This window comes from Rutidosis leptorrhynchoides, chromosome 9 (assembly GCF_046630445.1).
Source record: "Rutidosis leptorrhynchoides isolate AG116_Rl617_1_P2 chromosome 9, CSIRO_AGI_Rlap_v1, whole genome shotgun sequence".
In the NCBI taxonomy this organism is placed as follows: Eukaryota; Viridiplantae; Streptophyta; class Magnoliopsida; order Asterales; family Asteraceae; genus Rutidosis; species Rutidosis leptorrhynchoides.
This window is the reverse complement of record NC_092341.1, coordinates 99,108,825-99,127,003: the sequence shown is the minus strand read 5'-3', so window position 1 is coordinate 99,127,003 and position 18,179 is coordinate 99,108,825. Positions and strand designations below refer to the sequence as shown.

General features: G+C 33.7%; 1 protein-coding gene across 3 annotated transcripts; it reads right to left on the bottom strand.

The window, feature by feature from the left end:
* Positions 1-9,373: 9,373 nt before the first annotated feature.
* Positions 9,374-17,005, bottom strand: LOC139865905 (probable carbohydrate esterase At4g34215). Of its 3 annotated transcripts, XM_071854007.1 has the most exons (3): positions 16,260-17,005; positions 14,765-14,850; positions 14,117-14,417 (listed from the first exon to the last, which is right to left on the bottom strand). In XM_071854007.1, the coding sequence occupies exons 1-2, from the start codon at positions 16,887-16,889 to the stop codon at positions 14,782-14,784; spliced, it is 699 nt and encodes a 232-aa protein (XP_071710108.1). In that variant the 5' UTR covers positions 16,890-17,005; the 3' UTR covers positions 14,117-14,417; positions 14,765-14,781. The 3 variants fall into 3 exon arrangements, with proteins under 3 accessions (XP_071710106.1, XP_071710107.1, XP_071710108.1); XM_071854005.1 differs by lacking the exons at positions 14,117-14,417; positions 14,765-14,850 and adding an exon at positions 9,374-9,768 and having other exon boundaries at positions 16,260-16,995; XM_071854006.1 differs by having other exon boundaries at positions 14,116-14,850.
* Positions 17,006-18,179: the final 1,174 nt, after the last annotated feature.

Sequence of the window (18,179 nt, the reverse complement as noted above, 5' to 3'; positions counted from 1 at the left end):
TGAAAGGAATCTTCCGCTGTGCATTTGCTCATTTTAGAGATATTACTTGGAGTCATTCATGGCATATTTCAAAAGACGTTGCATTCAAGTCGTTGAGTTCAATAATGATTATTATTAAGTAAATGACAGATTAGGTCATTTATAGTTTGGAAATTATGAAATGGTATGCATGCCTGTCAACTTTCGATGAAATGAAAGTTTGTCTTTAAAAACGAATGCAATGTATATAAAATATATCATTTAGAGGTCAAATACCTCGCAATATAATCATATGTTATTGTATTCATCCTTATGGATTAGGACGGGTCTCTACAGGTGGTATCAGAGCGGTGGTCGTAGCGAACCAGGTCTTGCATTAGTGTGTCTAACTAGTAGTTGTTAGGATGCATTAATGAGTCTGGACTTCTGCCTAGTAGTTATTAGGATACATTAATAAGTCTGGACTTGAACCTGGTCTGCATGTCAAAATTTTTGCTTACCGTTCTTTGACGAAAAATATCTACCTATCATTTTCAGTCTCGACAAGTCTTATTGCAATTATTGCATAGATGGTGTACAGACAAATTCATATCCCATCACATTAGACCTTGTCTGGCACGTTTCCTTAATTCCCTCCGTAATCTACGGGATCTTCTGTACTATATATAGGTATTAGGTATTCTATATAATTAGAATATCATCCGATATCCGAAAATCATTCCATATCGAAAATCCTTTATCTAACCATGCAAGATGAATTCTGTTACCTGTTCAAGTTCCTTGGATTCCGATAGCTATTTCGATATAGATTTCCACTCGAGCTCCGAAAGCAGTGTAACCGGAATTGATCAACCAATCAGCCATCATCAATTCTGGATGAATTGGGGCTGAGTTCGTAGTCGACATAATCAATGGAAACGAGAGGAAGGCGATCCTTTCCATCAACCAAATTTTTCTCTTGGCGAAAAACCTGAAGCACTTACTGGCAAACCTATCCGAAACACCATTTTCACCCTCATTGCCATGATATTTCACAACGATTACATAATATCTACAATTATAAACCTTATTCACCCGCTTGTTTCAACCGCCAATCATCCCGGAGTAATCAAAGAATTCAACGAGCTTCACGCCCGAGTAATGATTTTGGAGAATATGGTGCAAAATTACCAGCTTCAGCAACATCACCGGCAACAACAGTATCACAAACAACACGCGCCTCAACATCACAAACTATACCTCGTGCATAATCTTCGTTCTACATATCGTTCTATCTACTTTATCTTTGTTCTACATATCAATCTACATCAATTATCTTCGTTCTACATGGCGATTATGTAATCTCTAAAGTCTTAAAGATTATGTATTCTCGTTCTAACGATAAATCAAATAAGATTAATATCTTATTGAGCCATTAAATCCATGATTACATCTGAAGAAAATATATATGTAAGTATATTTTCATAAAGATGGTAATTAAAAATTCTTCTGTACAAAATATTAATGATGAGAATATTTTAACGGGTAGGTAATACCCGATAAATATTTAGATTTCACATTAATAAGTACACTGTACAGTCTTCAATTCAGATTCAGCAATCATTAATAATACTGTTCAAATCCACACATATATGTATCCGTTCACCAAAGAACAACTATTTTAATCCAAATTCAATTTTATACTCGGATTTTGACCGATCAGAATCCAAGTCAATATTTGACAAGTGGCATAATGAACAAAATAAAATTGATTAGTAACCAATTAATTAACTACGTAAAATTTCTTCATCATCTTCTAATCTTAAATATTTTAAATTCTAAGATTATATATTGGACTATTGGACTATTGGACTATTGGACTACTAACATTGGACTACTAGCCTTGAACAATTAAAAAGTATTAAAAGAGTAGGAAATATAAATTATAACACATTTTGGTTTAAAAGATCGTTAATAAGCTACATCTTCTACAACTAAACATTTCTTCAAGTTTGCCACTTTATTTCATCTTAAACATCCTTTGTATCTTGACGATTACAATCAGCGTTTAATCATCTAAAAACACAATTCTCTAAAAACCACCTCAGATTGATAACCGATGATTCAGATACGGTAGCATTAAATGCAGAGGAAACAGCAAAATTGTAGATGGTCTAAATGGCCAAAAGTTTGATAATAAAGAATGGAATGTTGGGAACGCTCAATAGAAAATTTGGTACTGAAAAATGGATTGAGCTAACCATGAAGGAGACCAAGGAAAAATACAAGGACCAAACCCTATATTCAAAGAACCCAGATAATTCTGGATCCGATGAAATCGTTAGAGAATATCTTGTTCCATACTCATGTTAAAATCTTGCGGAAAATTTTTCTTTATCAACCTTCGAACTTAGAAATTCCAGAATATCATCATAAATATCTTCGATATTTCTGAGGATATTTTCATAAATATTTTTGTCCGAAATTATATACCTCTTCGTGGTTTCTGTATTTCATTATAATGGAATCTTCTGTAAAATTTAAGTATAAGTTATGAATGATTTCTGGAGAAGTATTGGGGATTGAAGCATGAGTTAGTATAATATAATGACGTCCGGCCAACGTGATTATATTACAGTAAGTCATGCTGAATTTCTAATGGAACGTGATGATGGTTCATAGATTATACCCTCATCATGTGCCATGTTACATAACTCTTTCATTCTACTTAACCTCTAACCAAATCAAGAAAATATAATCTTGATAGTTCTATACTCCGTGATCCTGGTAATTTAACATCGTGCTATTACGTTCCTTCCTGCTTAGAACATTATGATCAATCGAAACTTCATACCTACGAATTCTGGACAATTGTTCGTATGACTTGAAGTCGGGAAGAGAAAACAAAAGCATGGAACTTCTAAATATAAGGGAAAATATAAAGCCCAACAACAACACAGGAATTACAAACCATGTATATCAATACGTATGGTAATATAAAGACATAGGAGAATGAACTATACTATAACCCCAAGGTAATAGTAGAAGTGAATAGATTCCTCCGGCGGTAAATGGAAAAGAAGAATGACAGAGGCGATAGTTATGAAAATATCAAGAATCAGAGCTGGATGGAGCATTTCCACAATATTTTGGAAGTATGAATGGAGGAAGAAAGTATAGGAATTATGAAAACAATGGAACGGAAGAGTTTAATTTATAATGGAAATATCAGACATAGCAATCGAAGCAGATTGACCGCAATTAATTAAAGAGGATCATAATTTCCTTAATTACCGAAAAATAAAATCTTTTATAGATTTCGAAGATTATCTTTAAATTTCTTGAATTCCGAAAATCCACCGTGACTACGTCAAAAGTTAAATCTCTATCTTAATCTGTTATGATAGTTTCACTCGTACACTTCGAGTAATCGAATTATTTTATCAATATTACTCAATGTTGATAAAACTCTATTTATCAACTCATAATCGTCATGAAAACATTTTTTATTATTAGCCATGGCGACCTCGATCAAATTTCGGGACGAAATTTCTTTAACGGGTAGGTACTGTGACGACCCGGAAATTTCCGACCAAATTTAAACTTAATCTTTATATGAATTCGACACGATAAGCAAAGTCTGTAATCCTGAGTCTCAAAAATTTTTGAACTGTTTCATTACATTCATTTAACCTTTGACCAGTCTCGACGATTCACGAACAACTATTTAAAATTAAATACATATATATTTAAATATATAAACATATATAATAATTTGAAATATATTTGGATACAATATTAAGATTTAATTGTTAGAAATAAAATATGTAAAATAAAATAAGAAATGATAAGATTTATTATTTAAAATAAATCTATATATATATATATATATATATATATATATATATATATATATATATAAGTATATTGAATATATATATAGACGGTTTCGAAATTTTTTAGTAATTGATTGTAGCACCCGTTTATCGTTCGATGGTTATTTAGACAAGTTGAATTCAAACTTATATGATTGTAAAAATAAAAGGTGATCCGAAAATAAGTTATATGAATTATAGCTTTGTTAAAAATAAAATTAGAATCTATTTGATCAGTTTTAACATTTAAGTATTTCTACTTGGGGTTGGGAGCTAATAATTAATTTAATTTTTATTTAATAATTTTAATCAGTTAATGTTTGATTTTAATACAATATTGATTAGAATAAATAAAGATAGTTAATATAAAAATTTGGGATTTTTCGAACACTTCTATTCGCCACTAATTAACAACGGAAAACGAAATGATAGTCCGAAATTATCATGTCGACAGAAAGATCCAACTGATCCGGCTGCTATCCTATTTTTTTATTTTTGTTTCACAAGACATATTATAGTACTATATTTATTATTATAATATATATTTATGTTCAGTTGATTATCCGTGATTGAATAGGTAAAGGTATTATAATGTGTTACTGTTTTAAGTAATTCCTTTCCAACAAGAATTCACGAGAATTAAGTTGTTATATTGTTTTACTATGTTGCTTTTGATTTTTCTTTCTCAATTATCTTATCATCTCTTTTATATATGTACATACATATACAAGATAGATAGAACCCGAGTACCATTCCCATCTTAAACATGTTTCTGTTTCTAGTCGAGATCAACACCCACCAACACCCATAATCACCACGGTTACCAACCATGATCACCACCTTCTTCCACCTTGATCCACCACATCACCACCATCATCGAACTCAAGGAGTTGCAAGCCACTACATCTACATTTTTATTTTATTTCAAACGAAGACACCAAGACAACCACCTTAAACACCCACAACTGGCCATCATCACAACCCGAAAACCAATTCTTGTTTCTTCTTGTTCATCACCATCAACAAACCCATTTTTTCTCTATCTTCCATATCTACCCTAAACCTACAACTAAACCAACCCGTTTGTATTTGAAGCTGGAAAATAATGGTCTAGTGCTCCGGTTAAACTATCTTCCTGTTTCAAACCAAGCTCAAACCACCATCTCTTCTCTACCTCCTACTTCATGAAATCCAAACCACACCTGCTTGTTCTGTCCCTGCTCGAACCAGGAACACCTTTAAATCACCAATGAACCCATCTACACGAAAGGCTGCTGCTGCTACACCTTTCTGATGGACTGCAGCTGCTATTATGGTTTCCTTTTCCTACTACAGTACCAGTATTGAGGAAGAAAATGAGGTATAGTGTTCAATGATAATGATTAAATTATCACGAATATAAAATATCGATAATGATGATGTTTTATGTTATGGAAGATGACGTGAATGCTGACTGCAGTTCCAATAATTCTGTTACTATATTTTAATATAAACTGACACCCTAATTGACTAATGTTAATGGGCTAGTTGATGGATTCGTTTAATAAAACAATTGGAATATTAAATGGGCTCTTTCAAACCCAATTGGACTACTTGCACTTACCAAACCCACGACTAAAACTCACTATATTTGTTTTGTTTCGCTACTGCTTGCTACTTCTAGCTTCCGTTTCTTTTAAATGTGAAACAAAGGAGTTAAGATGATGATGATAGGGGATAAGTGAGAGTGAGGATGATAATACGATGTGTTAACGATGTTTGATGAGGATGCAAACGGTTATGACCGTCAGATGGTTAGGTGATGATATTTAGATAACGATTAAAATGATGATGTTCACGTTAATGATGATGATGTTAATATAAATATAACAATGATGGAGATCGATCGTGATATATGATTTATGATGATGATTAGCGTAGGATAATGAAATTGTATGATGTGATGATAATATTATGATGATTAAGTTAGTAAGTGGGTTTTATTATGAAGAAAAAGAAAATGGAAACAAACAGAAATAAGAATAAAAAAAATTAAGTTGTGGTTTAATTCATAAAAGTAAGTTACAGCGGAATGGTTTGGTGGTGTGTCGGTTAAGCGAGAGGTTAGGGGTTCGAACCTCGACTATGGCAGTCTTTTTGGAAAAAGAGCTGAAAATACGCTGGGCAAGCTGATATCATCACTTCCCCATTGGGTTAACGGGCCACATAAATTAGGTTTGCAAGTTGGACCGTAAAAGATCAAGACATCTGGTATTAGGCCGAGATTTACTCATTGCATTTATGTTGGGCCAAATTAAGTTAGAGTTATGATAGTAACGGGTTATATACATATGGGTCGATATATATTTCAGAAAGACAGAAATAGAGTAATGATTAAGGATGTTATCGGGTTAGCGGGACGTCGCGGGTTCAAACCCGGACTTGGGCATTTTTTTAAGGACCACTTCTTTGAGGTAGTTTACTTATTATTATTATTATTATTATTATTATTATTATTATTATTATTATTATTATTATTATTATTATTATTATTATTATTATTATTATTATTATTATTATTATTATTATTAATTTTATCATGTTTTTTATTATTATTATTATCATTATTAATGTAAGTAGTATTATTATTGAAACTAACATTTTTACCAAAATTATCATTTTTATTATTAAAAATATCATTATTATTATTATTATTATTATTATTAGAATTATCATTATTTTTATCATTATTATTTTTATTATCATTTTTATTATTATTTGTAACACTAATATTATTATTTTTATAATTATTATTATTATTAGTATTATTAATATATCAAATAAAGGTTTTATATATAAAAATATATTATTAACATGAAGCATAACTATATTAATATTTTTGTGATAAATATTAATTATCTATTTAATGTATATAAAATAAATATAGTTAATTTAGTTATTAATGAAACATACAAGTTACTAAAATAACAAATAATAATATCTAAATTTGTTCGATTACAATTATACGTGTTAATATATATATATATATATATACTCGATATAGGATCGTGAATCTGAGGTCAACCTTGCATTGTTCCGTTCCGTCGTATGCATATTTTTACTACAAAATATCGTATAGTGAGTTTCATTACTCCCCTTTTAAATATTTTTGCAATATATATTTTTGGGACTGAGAATACATGCGCTTTTATATATATTTGACGAAATAGACACAAGTAATTAAAACTACATTATATGGTTGAATGGATCGAAGCCGAATATGCCCCTTTTAGCCTGGTAATCTAAGAATTAGGGAACCGAGCCCCCAATTGACGTGAATCCTAAAGATAGATCTATCGGGCCCAACAAGCCACATCCTTTGTTGCGGATACTTTAGTACTTCGAAATTTTATCATGTCCGAAGGATGTCCCGGAATGATGGGGATATTCTATATGCATCTTATGAATGTCGATTATCGGGTGTTCAATCCATATGAATGATTTTTATCTCTATGCAGTGCGAAATGCCTGATATGAGTTGATGTTTATGAAAAATGGAAATGAAAAATCTTGTGGTCTATTCAAAATTATGGAAATGATTGATTATGATAAACTAATGAACTCACCAACCTTTTGGTTGACACTTTTAAGCATGTTTATTCTCAGGTTTGAAAGAAATCTTCCGCTGTTTATTTGCTCATTCTAGAGATATTACTTGGAGTCATTCATGGCATATTTCAAAAGACGTTGCATTCAAGTTGTCGAGTTCAATAAAGATTATTAATAAGTAAATGACAGATTAGGTCATTTATAGTTTGGAAATTATGAAATGGTATGCATGCTTGTCAACTTTCGATGAAATGAAAGTTTGTCTTTAAAAACGAATGCAATGTTTATAAAATGTATCATATAGAGGTCAAATACCTCGCAATGTAACCATATGTTATTGTATTCGTCCTTATGGATTAGGACGGGTCTCTACAGAATGAAACTGAACGGATCGATGTAATTGTGAAATTAGACAATGAAAATTGAAGGAAGCATAACAACTAGCTGATTGGTGATTAATTTTAGTGATTTTGGTGTGCGATTTAGGGAAGAAATTAACCGTTCAAGTTAGGGCATGAAACTTTTCGAGAACATCTGACACTTCGAATGCCACGTCTAAAGAGTATACTTATTAAAATGGGTGTATACTTTTTAAAATGGGCTCACAAACGTTTTTAGCGTATACTTATTAATTTGGGCTAACAAACTATACAATTTGGACCTCACTTTGAAGCTTATTTTTTTTTTAATTGTTACATAGCTTACTTTTTGACATTTGTAAATGTCAAATATCGAGTAGTTTTTGTCATTCATAAGTATCAAAAGGATGAGTTTTGTTTTGTCATTCTTAAGTGTCAAAAAAATTACTATAGTTTGGACGTGTTAAATGTCAGAAATTTTGTTCGCTCTTAGGGATGTCAAAATATGGTGAGTAGATTTTTGGCATTTAAGAGTGTCAAAAAAATAAAAAAAAATAAAAAAAATATTATATTGTTGACGCTTCCAACAATCAAGCGTCAAAATCAACATTTTCTTGTAGTGTATGTATTTTCTAGATATTTAACATAATGAAATAAATATTAAATGACTGACATCCGTTTCATTTATCTATCTCGTCTCTTAATGAAAGCTTCAATTATTCAGCATATTTCCACCTAGGGCTAACAACACGTTTGAGTGCAATAGTGAGATTTTTTGAATTCAACGACGTTAACCTCAAGTACGGTTCCCTAGCCAAGATGATGACCTTGGACGGTGGTCAAAGGTTAACCATCGGCCGATGGACCGCACTGATCGGCAGCGAAAGGAAAAAACTCCGTAGGTAAAAAACTTGTATCCTAATTGCTTGGATGACCCCTCTATTTATAAGAGGGAATTAGGGTTTGAAGGAACACTTAATGGCAGTTCATGGACAAAGCCCAAATTATCGGCTCAATGGGCTACGTACGTCATCGATAAGAAATTATATATAATTTATAAGTTGACTTTAATTAGATCCCGATTAAAAATGACTAAACAGTTATGTAAGTACTTAAAACGACTTATAAATTAGTGTAGACACCGATCTTGGTGTCGTTTACTTTGCTTCCAATTAATCAAATGACGCCAAAAAAAGGGTTAATATTTGGTTATATATGGCTAAACATTTGTTGTGTATGGATGACTTCCCTAATTATTAAAAATGTTCTATTATACAACATCATAATGCATATTTGATTGTGTATGGCTAAATATAAATTGTGTACGGATCACTTCTGGGTTAATTGCCTAAATCACTATATACTTTTCATATTGTCTTTTTAAAACATTTTAGTGTTATCATCTCTTACAAACCTAATGATCTTTCGAAATTTTGACCCTTTTGAACCATCATGAAACCCCAAAATCGAATTCACTACTAGGTAAATGTGAATTTTGCATTTGAGTATGAATTTTTGCTCTCAAGGAGTTAACAGTCATATCCAATTTCATGGCTCCATTGGTGTTTACCTATCCAATATTTATGTACTATAATCTCATCACTTAAACAATGTTCACGCATATTTTTGAATTCAGATACAAAAATGTGTATTGTTTTTCCAGTTCACTAAATTAATCATATGAATAAGTATCTCTCAAAAGGGAAAAAATAATGTGCATATCACTATGTATATGTATAGAACAGTAATGATATTCACATGAACTATATACATCGACCGTGTTTCAATTAACGAGAACAGTTGAATTGTAGAATAGCATGAGCCAACATTTTTCCAACATGAATTTGGGCATGAGTGCTTAGATGAAGTCCATCTGGTTGCAGTTGAAGTCCCTGTGCATCAACTGTTATTACATTCGGTAGATCGATTCCTTGTTGAGCTTCTCTTACTGTTTCGACATACGGTCCTTCACCAGAGGCTAGAGCAACCTGTTACATTAAAACATTCTATAAAAATAAATCCAATAATAATATGGAGTATATAATATTCGTAACTAACTAAAATGATTTATACACACTTTTGACTAAAATATGTTTGCTAATTGTCTATTATGCCTTTCATTTAATTAGTTATTTTGAAATTTTGAATTGAATTGAATTTTGAATTTTGATTTTGATTTTCATTTTAATTCAAGAAAGTTGTTATAAATAGTAAATAATAAATAAATAAATTAGCTGCTATATTGAATGCATTATTTCTAATAATAAAAAGGGCATAAGTGGAACTTTAATGGTTGTTTATTGTTACTTGGAGTAAGTGACAATATTATTAAGACAAAAAAAATAGCAAGGTAAACGGTCTTTTTAGAATGAATGAAACATTTAAATATTGATTAGCTAATGCACATTCTACATTTAATACATCACTTAATAAATTTCTTTTTCACTGTTACCCGCCACCACCATCATATTTCATCTTCACCTACTTATATGCTCCTGATCTTCACTAGGAGTGTGCATGGTACGAGAAGAACCGAAAACCGTATCAGACCGAACCAATTTCGAACCGAATCGAGTTTTTTCGGTCCGGTCCTTGGTCCGGACCGAAACGGACCAAAACCGAAAAAACACTAAAAATACCCGAACCGTACCGTACCGAACCGAACCGATAATATTTGGTCCGGTCCTCGGTCCATGTTTTTGCTTCAAACTGGGATTCGGGACGGAACCGAACCGAACAAGTTTGGTCCGGAACCGTACCACGCATTTCACGTCGGTTTGTAACTCTCCATCTCCATCCTCTTCTCCGGCCACCGGCATCACGCCGGTGGCTTTGGTTCTTTTTTCTTTTTCCCGGCTGACTACCCTTTTCTTGCTGTCGTTTTCGCAGAGGATCTGGTAAGTTGGATAGTTTTCACGTCGGTGTTTGTTTTTTTGTTTTTCCAATTACCTTCGTTTGTGAGATTTTGACAGATTTGTGGTTTTTCGGCGAGTATGGAAACTTTCCACCACCATTCTCGTGGCGGGATTGGTTATGTCAGTTTGGTTCCTCTTTTTCGTTGGTGTGTTCAATATTCTTCAGTTATCGATTTGTTTACTCTAGTCCTTGTGGTTTTCTTATTTTCCGACGGATGTATGGAAGATTTTGCCATCATAGCCTCGTCACCGGCGTCCTTATGATGGTCTTGGCAATGATGGGCTGAATTACTTTGTTTCTGAATGGTTACGTCTGTCTCAATTCGAACGAGCTTACTGGAACCATCTGGGATGAAGGTGGCTGGGGCTCTCTACCGTGATGGTGGTGTACACAACTGATGTTCTTTGGTGGTTTCTCTATTTCTCCTAGTTTCCTTGGTTGTTTTCAGGCTCCTATGGTAGTTCACCTCTCCATTGGTGGTGACCATCGGTTTTATGGACCACTACCAAGAGAAACCAGCCACTGCAGGGTGGAGATGGTATTTATGTTGTGTGTTGGTCTTGGGTCAAATTTCGACCCGCGATTCCGCCGTGTGTTGGTTCACCTCTCAAGAGTTACGTTTTTCGAGGTGCGTTTTAGACCCGCATTTTCAAGGCACCTTTTTTGAAGATCGTTTTCGAGGCCAGTTTTCCGACCCTTCGGACGCGCATTTTCTGACGCGCATTCTCAAGGGGCGTTTTTTAGGCGCGTTTTTTGAGGCGCGTTTTTTTTAGGCTCGTTTTTTACCCGCGGTTTTTGACGCGTGTTTTCGACTACCTTTTTGACACGTGATTTCGACGAGCGTTTTTCGATGCGCGTTGTTCGACACACGGTTTTTGAGGAGCGTTTTCTGAAGAGATACATCAAAAATTACAAACAAGAACAATTTTACTAGAACGGCCCAATCGAACCGGGTCTTGGTCCAACTTGAACCGGGTCTCGACCCAGCCTGTTGACCCTTTTTTTATTCTTACCCATTTCGACCCATCAGTGATTAATGCGTTATCACTTGAAATACACCTTCCTAATTCTATATAACCACCTTATACTAAAAGTTTAGCATTTGGTGATACATATCGATTAAAACGTGATCTAGCAGCGTAAAGATAAAAAATGTAATAGTTTTTAACTATTCAACTATTGTCTTTATTCTTAGCAAACTGTGTTACCCCTAATCATAATTTTCTATTTGTCTTTATTTAAACGTGTGTAGCAGCGTAAAGGACAATAATCTTTTAAAACCAAAGAACACATATGACCTCGCTCATTCATTATCCGTAAATTTAAACGAAGAATTATATTATAAATTACTCCCTCCGTCCCTATATAATTGTCCACTATTCTATTTTGGGATGTCTCAAATTAATTGTCCACTCCCATAAATGTAAAGTAAAGAAGATATTTCATTGATGAATCTGAAGAGAGAAGATATTTCATTAGTGAAGAAATGAAGTTAGTGAAATTTTCTTAAACTGTGTGTTTTTTGTCTGGTGACAATAAATATGGGAAGGAGGGAGTATAAATTATAAACATTACGGCAATTTTAATAGTACTGTAATATATTAATACAAGTATATATTTCCACACCCACCTAATTGATGAACTAGGTCACGAACTCACGTGTATGCCTCGAGCTATGTTAACATCAAGTGGCACAGCTAGCACATGCGATTTTTGATTATTTTTTTTTTATATAATTCTCTATGCTTCAAGTTACGTCAACCAATAAACGCTTTAAAAATATCTCGGCACGATTTTTATGAATAAGAAACCATTGAAACAACAAATTGACAAAGTCCACTAACACTCCTCACAATCAATCATAACACATGTAAAAGATAGACACTTGTGCTATATTGGTAGTATTTTTCGTCTAGCGGCTAAAAGAGGTCAGTACAATACTAGAACTGCCTAGTATGGAGAGATGTGTTGCTGACTGATATTTGCCATCGGAAAAGAATCCCTGCAGACCCGGATCACAGATGAGATATCCGTGGGGTGACCTTATCAATCTTTGGACTGACGTGGCTGCGTGCCGCTCACGCACCTATTCAAGGGCTTAAGCATAGAAGCTACCTACAAGGCTTACGCATGACGCTGGGCAGCTTGTCTGAGCGCTGAACGGATATTAACAAAAACTGCCACAATTGCTATCTTTTATGCTTTTCGATCCTTTCTTTTGTATAAAAATGATGCTTTTATGCGTTCATCTCCTATGATACACCATTATGCCACATCAGCGTCACCTCAGCAACTTCTTTCTAAAACTTAACCAATCACACCCCCTAATATTCAGACATACCCTTTTACCATCAAATGGACCCACCTAAATTAATTAATTAATAAAATGTACCACTTTTAATGGGTAATGTACAACAAAATAATGCAAATACTCCGTCCTTGAATGTGCTATATTAAACCATAATGAACGACGGCCATTCAACGGAGCTCCAAAGAAGCTTGCTAGCAATGGCGTCTTCCAACGACTTGGCTTTGACACTCCAACGACGTTGCCGTTGTGAGTAGTCTAACAACCAACACGAGAAACCAATCTTTTTTTTTCAAACCATTGAACCGTTTTTTTTTTTTTTATTATTTTAACTTTTAAACGCACTTTTAATCGTTAATAAATTGCTATAAAACATTCTAAAATATGATTTTTTTGGATTTATCACTGATGTACACCGAAGTGCACGAAATCGGCTTATTATCAATAATTAGAAGTGCATTTAAAAGTTAAAACTAAAAAAAGAACAAAACTGAAGGTCTTCGAATCGAAGTTGTATTGGAACAAATCTCTTACGGCCGTTGCCAACGGACAAATCTCGTAAAAATACACGATTTCAAAAGATAATCGGAGTTACGAGCCACAAGATACGTTTATTCAAAGTTCTGACTTTTTGGCACCAAACACCAAGCATCACGCACCACACAAGGGCTTGCTGAATATGGCTGTCTCGTTGAAAATCTCGTACACACGCATCACGCGTGGCTTGTGCGCATCATGCTTAGTGCATGATGCTTAGTGAATTTCTTGCAATTTCGAATTTTTGAGACATATGTTAAACACTTCAAAAACTAGGGGGATTTTAATGAAATTTGCTAGGGCTATATATGAGTTGAACTACTTGCGAGCTACTAGAGATCGATTCGTTAAAAATTCGATTCGAGCCGAGTTTAAACGAGCTCGAGCCCAGACTTTAACTCAATTTAAAACTCGTTTAGTAAACGAGCTCGAGCTTGTGCTTCATATTTCGAGCTTGAAAAAGCTCGCGAGCCTAAACGAACTTTTCATTTACAAATACCAAATATTAATTTTCTAATAATATAATATAATAATATAATAATATAATAATAATAATAATAATAATAATAACATAATATAATTATAGAAAAAATTGGATAAATGGTCCCTTTGGTTTACATGAAATGGGTTAAATGGTCCTTGATGTTCATTTTCGACGTTCGTGGTCCTTGTGGTTTATAAAACGATGGTGGGTGGTCCCTGTCTCAAACGGACGTCAAATTATTCCGCTAAGCCTGAGCATGTGAGCTGCATGTGAGGGTATAACTGTCATTTTGCATATTCCTTCCCAATTTTCATTTTTCAGGGGTAATTTCGTTCCGACCATTCTCCATCAACCTCTTCATTTCATCTTTATCAAAATACACATACCCCAATCTTAACACAGGTACCCAGATTTATGAAACCAAAACCAAAATCAAATCCAAATTAAAATTAAAACACCTAATAAAACATAATCCTTGAACAAAGTACCTTTTGTTCATTATAAATCACTGACAACTAAATGTGCAAAATCGAAACATCTAAATATTGAATGACAAAATCAAAGACAAACATTTGATTTTTACAACAGCAGACGTAACAAATTCATGGGTATGATAACTCTTACATATACGAACAATTTATAATCAATAAAGAAACAAATGCCAATTCGTAATATAAACGGGTTTGAGTTCGAATTAGGGATAAAAGGAAATTGTTTCTTAAAAAATTACTCTAATTACCTGTATGAAAACTCCATTTAAATTACTCCAATAACCTGTATTGTCAGAATCGGATTCGTCGTCGGAAACGTATTCGCCGTCGAAATCTGGGTTTAGAAACCAAACGTTATCTGTGAGATAGATCCGAATCTGGGTTTTAATATATTCAATTTAATGTATGTACACAAATATCGTGATTGTAGGGCACCATGTGTGTGAACAAAGAAACGGACAGAATCAATGGGAGCAAGACTTGATTTAACACTCAAGATCCGATTAGCATTTTCAAGATCTTGATATAAATTCACGACTTGATTTAGCCTATTATTTCAAGATTTGATTTAGTGTTTGAAGGTTAGAAATGAAAGTAGGTGGAAAACCTTCAAAAACTTTACAGATAATCTCACATTTAAGGACAAAGAAAGTAGGTGAAATACTTCTGAAAATTAACATCTCACATTTAATTGAAGTGCCATAATATTTCTGAAAATTAGGTGAAATAAGAATACAAATTATATCTTCAAAACATTTATTATTCTTTTCGAAATGCATCTGTAGTTTGGTGAGTTTATTATTCTCCCGAATATGCTCAACCATCAACATCATCACCGGAATCTGGGTTGTAACTGTTCTCAGTTTGTTTCAAGCAATTTAGATTTGTTTGGGTTTTTTCCATTTAAATTGAGTTTTGTGGTAATGATTTAAGATCACGAGGCTCCATCAATTGTTGATTGCCAATTATGTTTAAACTGAAAGGAATTGAAAAAATGAAGTTCAGGACTAAATACCTCATTTCATGTAAACCACATGGACCAATGGTCTAATTTTCTGTTAAAAGAAGAATGAAAATGATGATTTTACCCCTCACATGTTTGGCACGTGATTCCACTTGACGGAAGAAATAAACGGCCGTCAGAAATTGGGACCATTTACACCGGTTATGTAAACCACAAGGACCATGAATGTCAAAAATGAACATCAGAGACCATTTACCTCATTTCATGTAAACCACAGGACCATTTATCCAATTTTCTCATAATTATATAATAATTACTATTACTCGAATATCAATAACAACTCGAAAATAACAGTAAATCTTGCATGTAAATAAAAATTACAAAAACAATAAATATAATATAATAAATAAATTTAAATAATATAAAGAAAATTAAGATTATGTAATTAACGAGTCGAGCTCGAGCTTGTAAAATATCAAACAAGCCGAGCTCGAGTTTGAAGTATTAGGTTCGAATCGAACCGAGGCGAGCTCGAGTTTGAGCTCAATCAAAAATAACCTAGCCGAGCTCGAACTCGACTTAGCTCGTTTACACCTTTAAAAAATTTGCTCTTGGCTATAGATATATATGATCCAGAATAATACTGATTTACTGGTAGCATAGGCTTGGGCTGTAGAAATATATGATCCAGAATAATACTGATTTACTGGTAGCATAGGTTTTCTAACATAACAATGAAACAAATAAATATAAATAAATAAATTGTTCAAAATACAAACCTGAATTACCGGTAGCAAAGGAGACTTCAAATCCATTCTCAAATCAAGAAACAATTGACTCAATTTCCCCTTATAGGATTCGGCATCACTTATATTAACCGTATCCCTCTCTCCTTGAAACCACAATACTCCTTTAACCTCTCCCCCACCTTTTGTAGACACAAAAGCCCTCCTCACCAACCGTTGATATAATCTACCACCCCGGGCCCACTCATCAATACCACTTCCACCAATAGCACAAGGGACCAACCCCACCACCCCAAACCGCCCCGAACCACCGTTCACCACCGCATTCGCAAACGCCATCCCTGGACCAATCCCGCAAGTTTTGTTCACATCTATATCTACATGAAGTGGTTCTTTTGCAACTTTCCATTTAAGATCGCCACTTAACCGTAGAATCTGACCCGGTCTAGACTTCATTTCGGTCGGGATGATTCCGTCCCAGTTTCCATCAATCACACCACCTCGTCCGGCCATGTTGCTTTGACCAGCTAATATGAACACGTCTTTAACCAGATGGCTCGAACCGGAGTTGACCAAGTCAATGAAGTTGACATGGCTAGACCAGTACTCATATATTATGATGAATAGAAGGAACAGGGTTAGCTTAAGGCCATAACTGGCCATCTAATATCTGATGTAAAATTTGAAGTTTGGGGAAAATATCTGTATAAAGCGAAGAATTTGGTGAACGTTGAAGATTAGTGTGATTGTTAATTAAAGTGGCCACGTGTAATATTTTAATTGCATTATCATTTTCTAAAGCAACTTTTGTCTTGTGATTTAAGCGAACAATTTATGTGAGTTTTTTAACCGTAATTTTAGTCCGACACGGAATAACGGATGGTCCCTCCTTCCAAAACAAATAAAATGCGGACGTAAATTTACTTTAATATTCATCCCTTCGGTAATACTTTTTTATTTATTAATTAAGAGTCGGGTTAGACGAGAACTACACAAACAACACGAACTGCGAGCACTTTTTTATTAATATGATTTATATACATTTATATTCAACAAATTGCATATAACTATTATCTACTGTTCATGTCATTGGCAAACAAATGTCACAACTACAAACTACATGTTCAATTGTAAATTATATGAAATGTTCGCATGTTAAAAAAAGTATATTTACATGTGAACAATAAATTATATATTGGACTATATAATTAAAGTATAAGATTTCTCAAATAATTCTTTTTTCAATCTTACTCTCTAAATGGTTCTCAAGTTGTCGCCTCTTTTTTTTTGTTCTCCTAAAAACTTTTGACTATTTATTAAAATAGAAGTATTAGTATCAGTAGTCCTTTATTTATTTTTTTAGATAATGACTAGTATAAATTTGAAGGAACATTCATCGAAAAACGAAGAAATCAAAAACCGGCACAAGATACAAAAGGATAAGGTAAGGTTCAAGGGTAGTAAACATACACTACACACTAAATGAAATGAGTCGAATAAAGACATGAGCCAACCCCATAACCACCCGAGACACAAAAAACACGAGACTAGTATTACACCTAAACGTAACAAAATAAATAAACACGTAAGTACTCAAAACAAGCCCTAATCCCAGCAAACTAAACCGAGCTAGGTATCCTTGGACGAGCCTTTTTGGCTTCTGGCGTCCGATCTTGACACTTTCTCATCCACTTTATCCATAAAAACTTCTTTTCCTCTCCGTGATATAAAAGAGTAGCACGTTAGACGTCGAGCTTCTAATAATAGTTCCTGACGAATGAGCTATCATTCCCCAATCCACAAAGCCTTTAAAGAATCCTTTGGCCTTATCGACCGAGAAACCTTCCGCACCTTCAACCCGTAAAGACGAAACACCATCCTCGCCGACCTTCATCATATTCTTCTTCTTGTGCATATTTAAGTTCTAAGCCCCAAAATCTCGTACCCAACAAC

What these genes read in the sequence shown, in the direction of transcription:
- LOC139865905 (XM_071854005.1), bottom strand. Translation starts at nt 16,889, where the DNA reads ATGGCCAGTTATGGCCTTAAGCTAACCCTGTTCCTTCTATTCATCATA. An exon ending in CTTTGCTACCGGTAATTCAG is followed by an intron (nt 9,769 to 16,259) that starts GTTTGTATTTTG and finishes TTAATGTAACAG; the next exon opens with GTTGCTCTAGCCTCTGGTGA.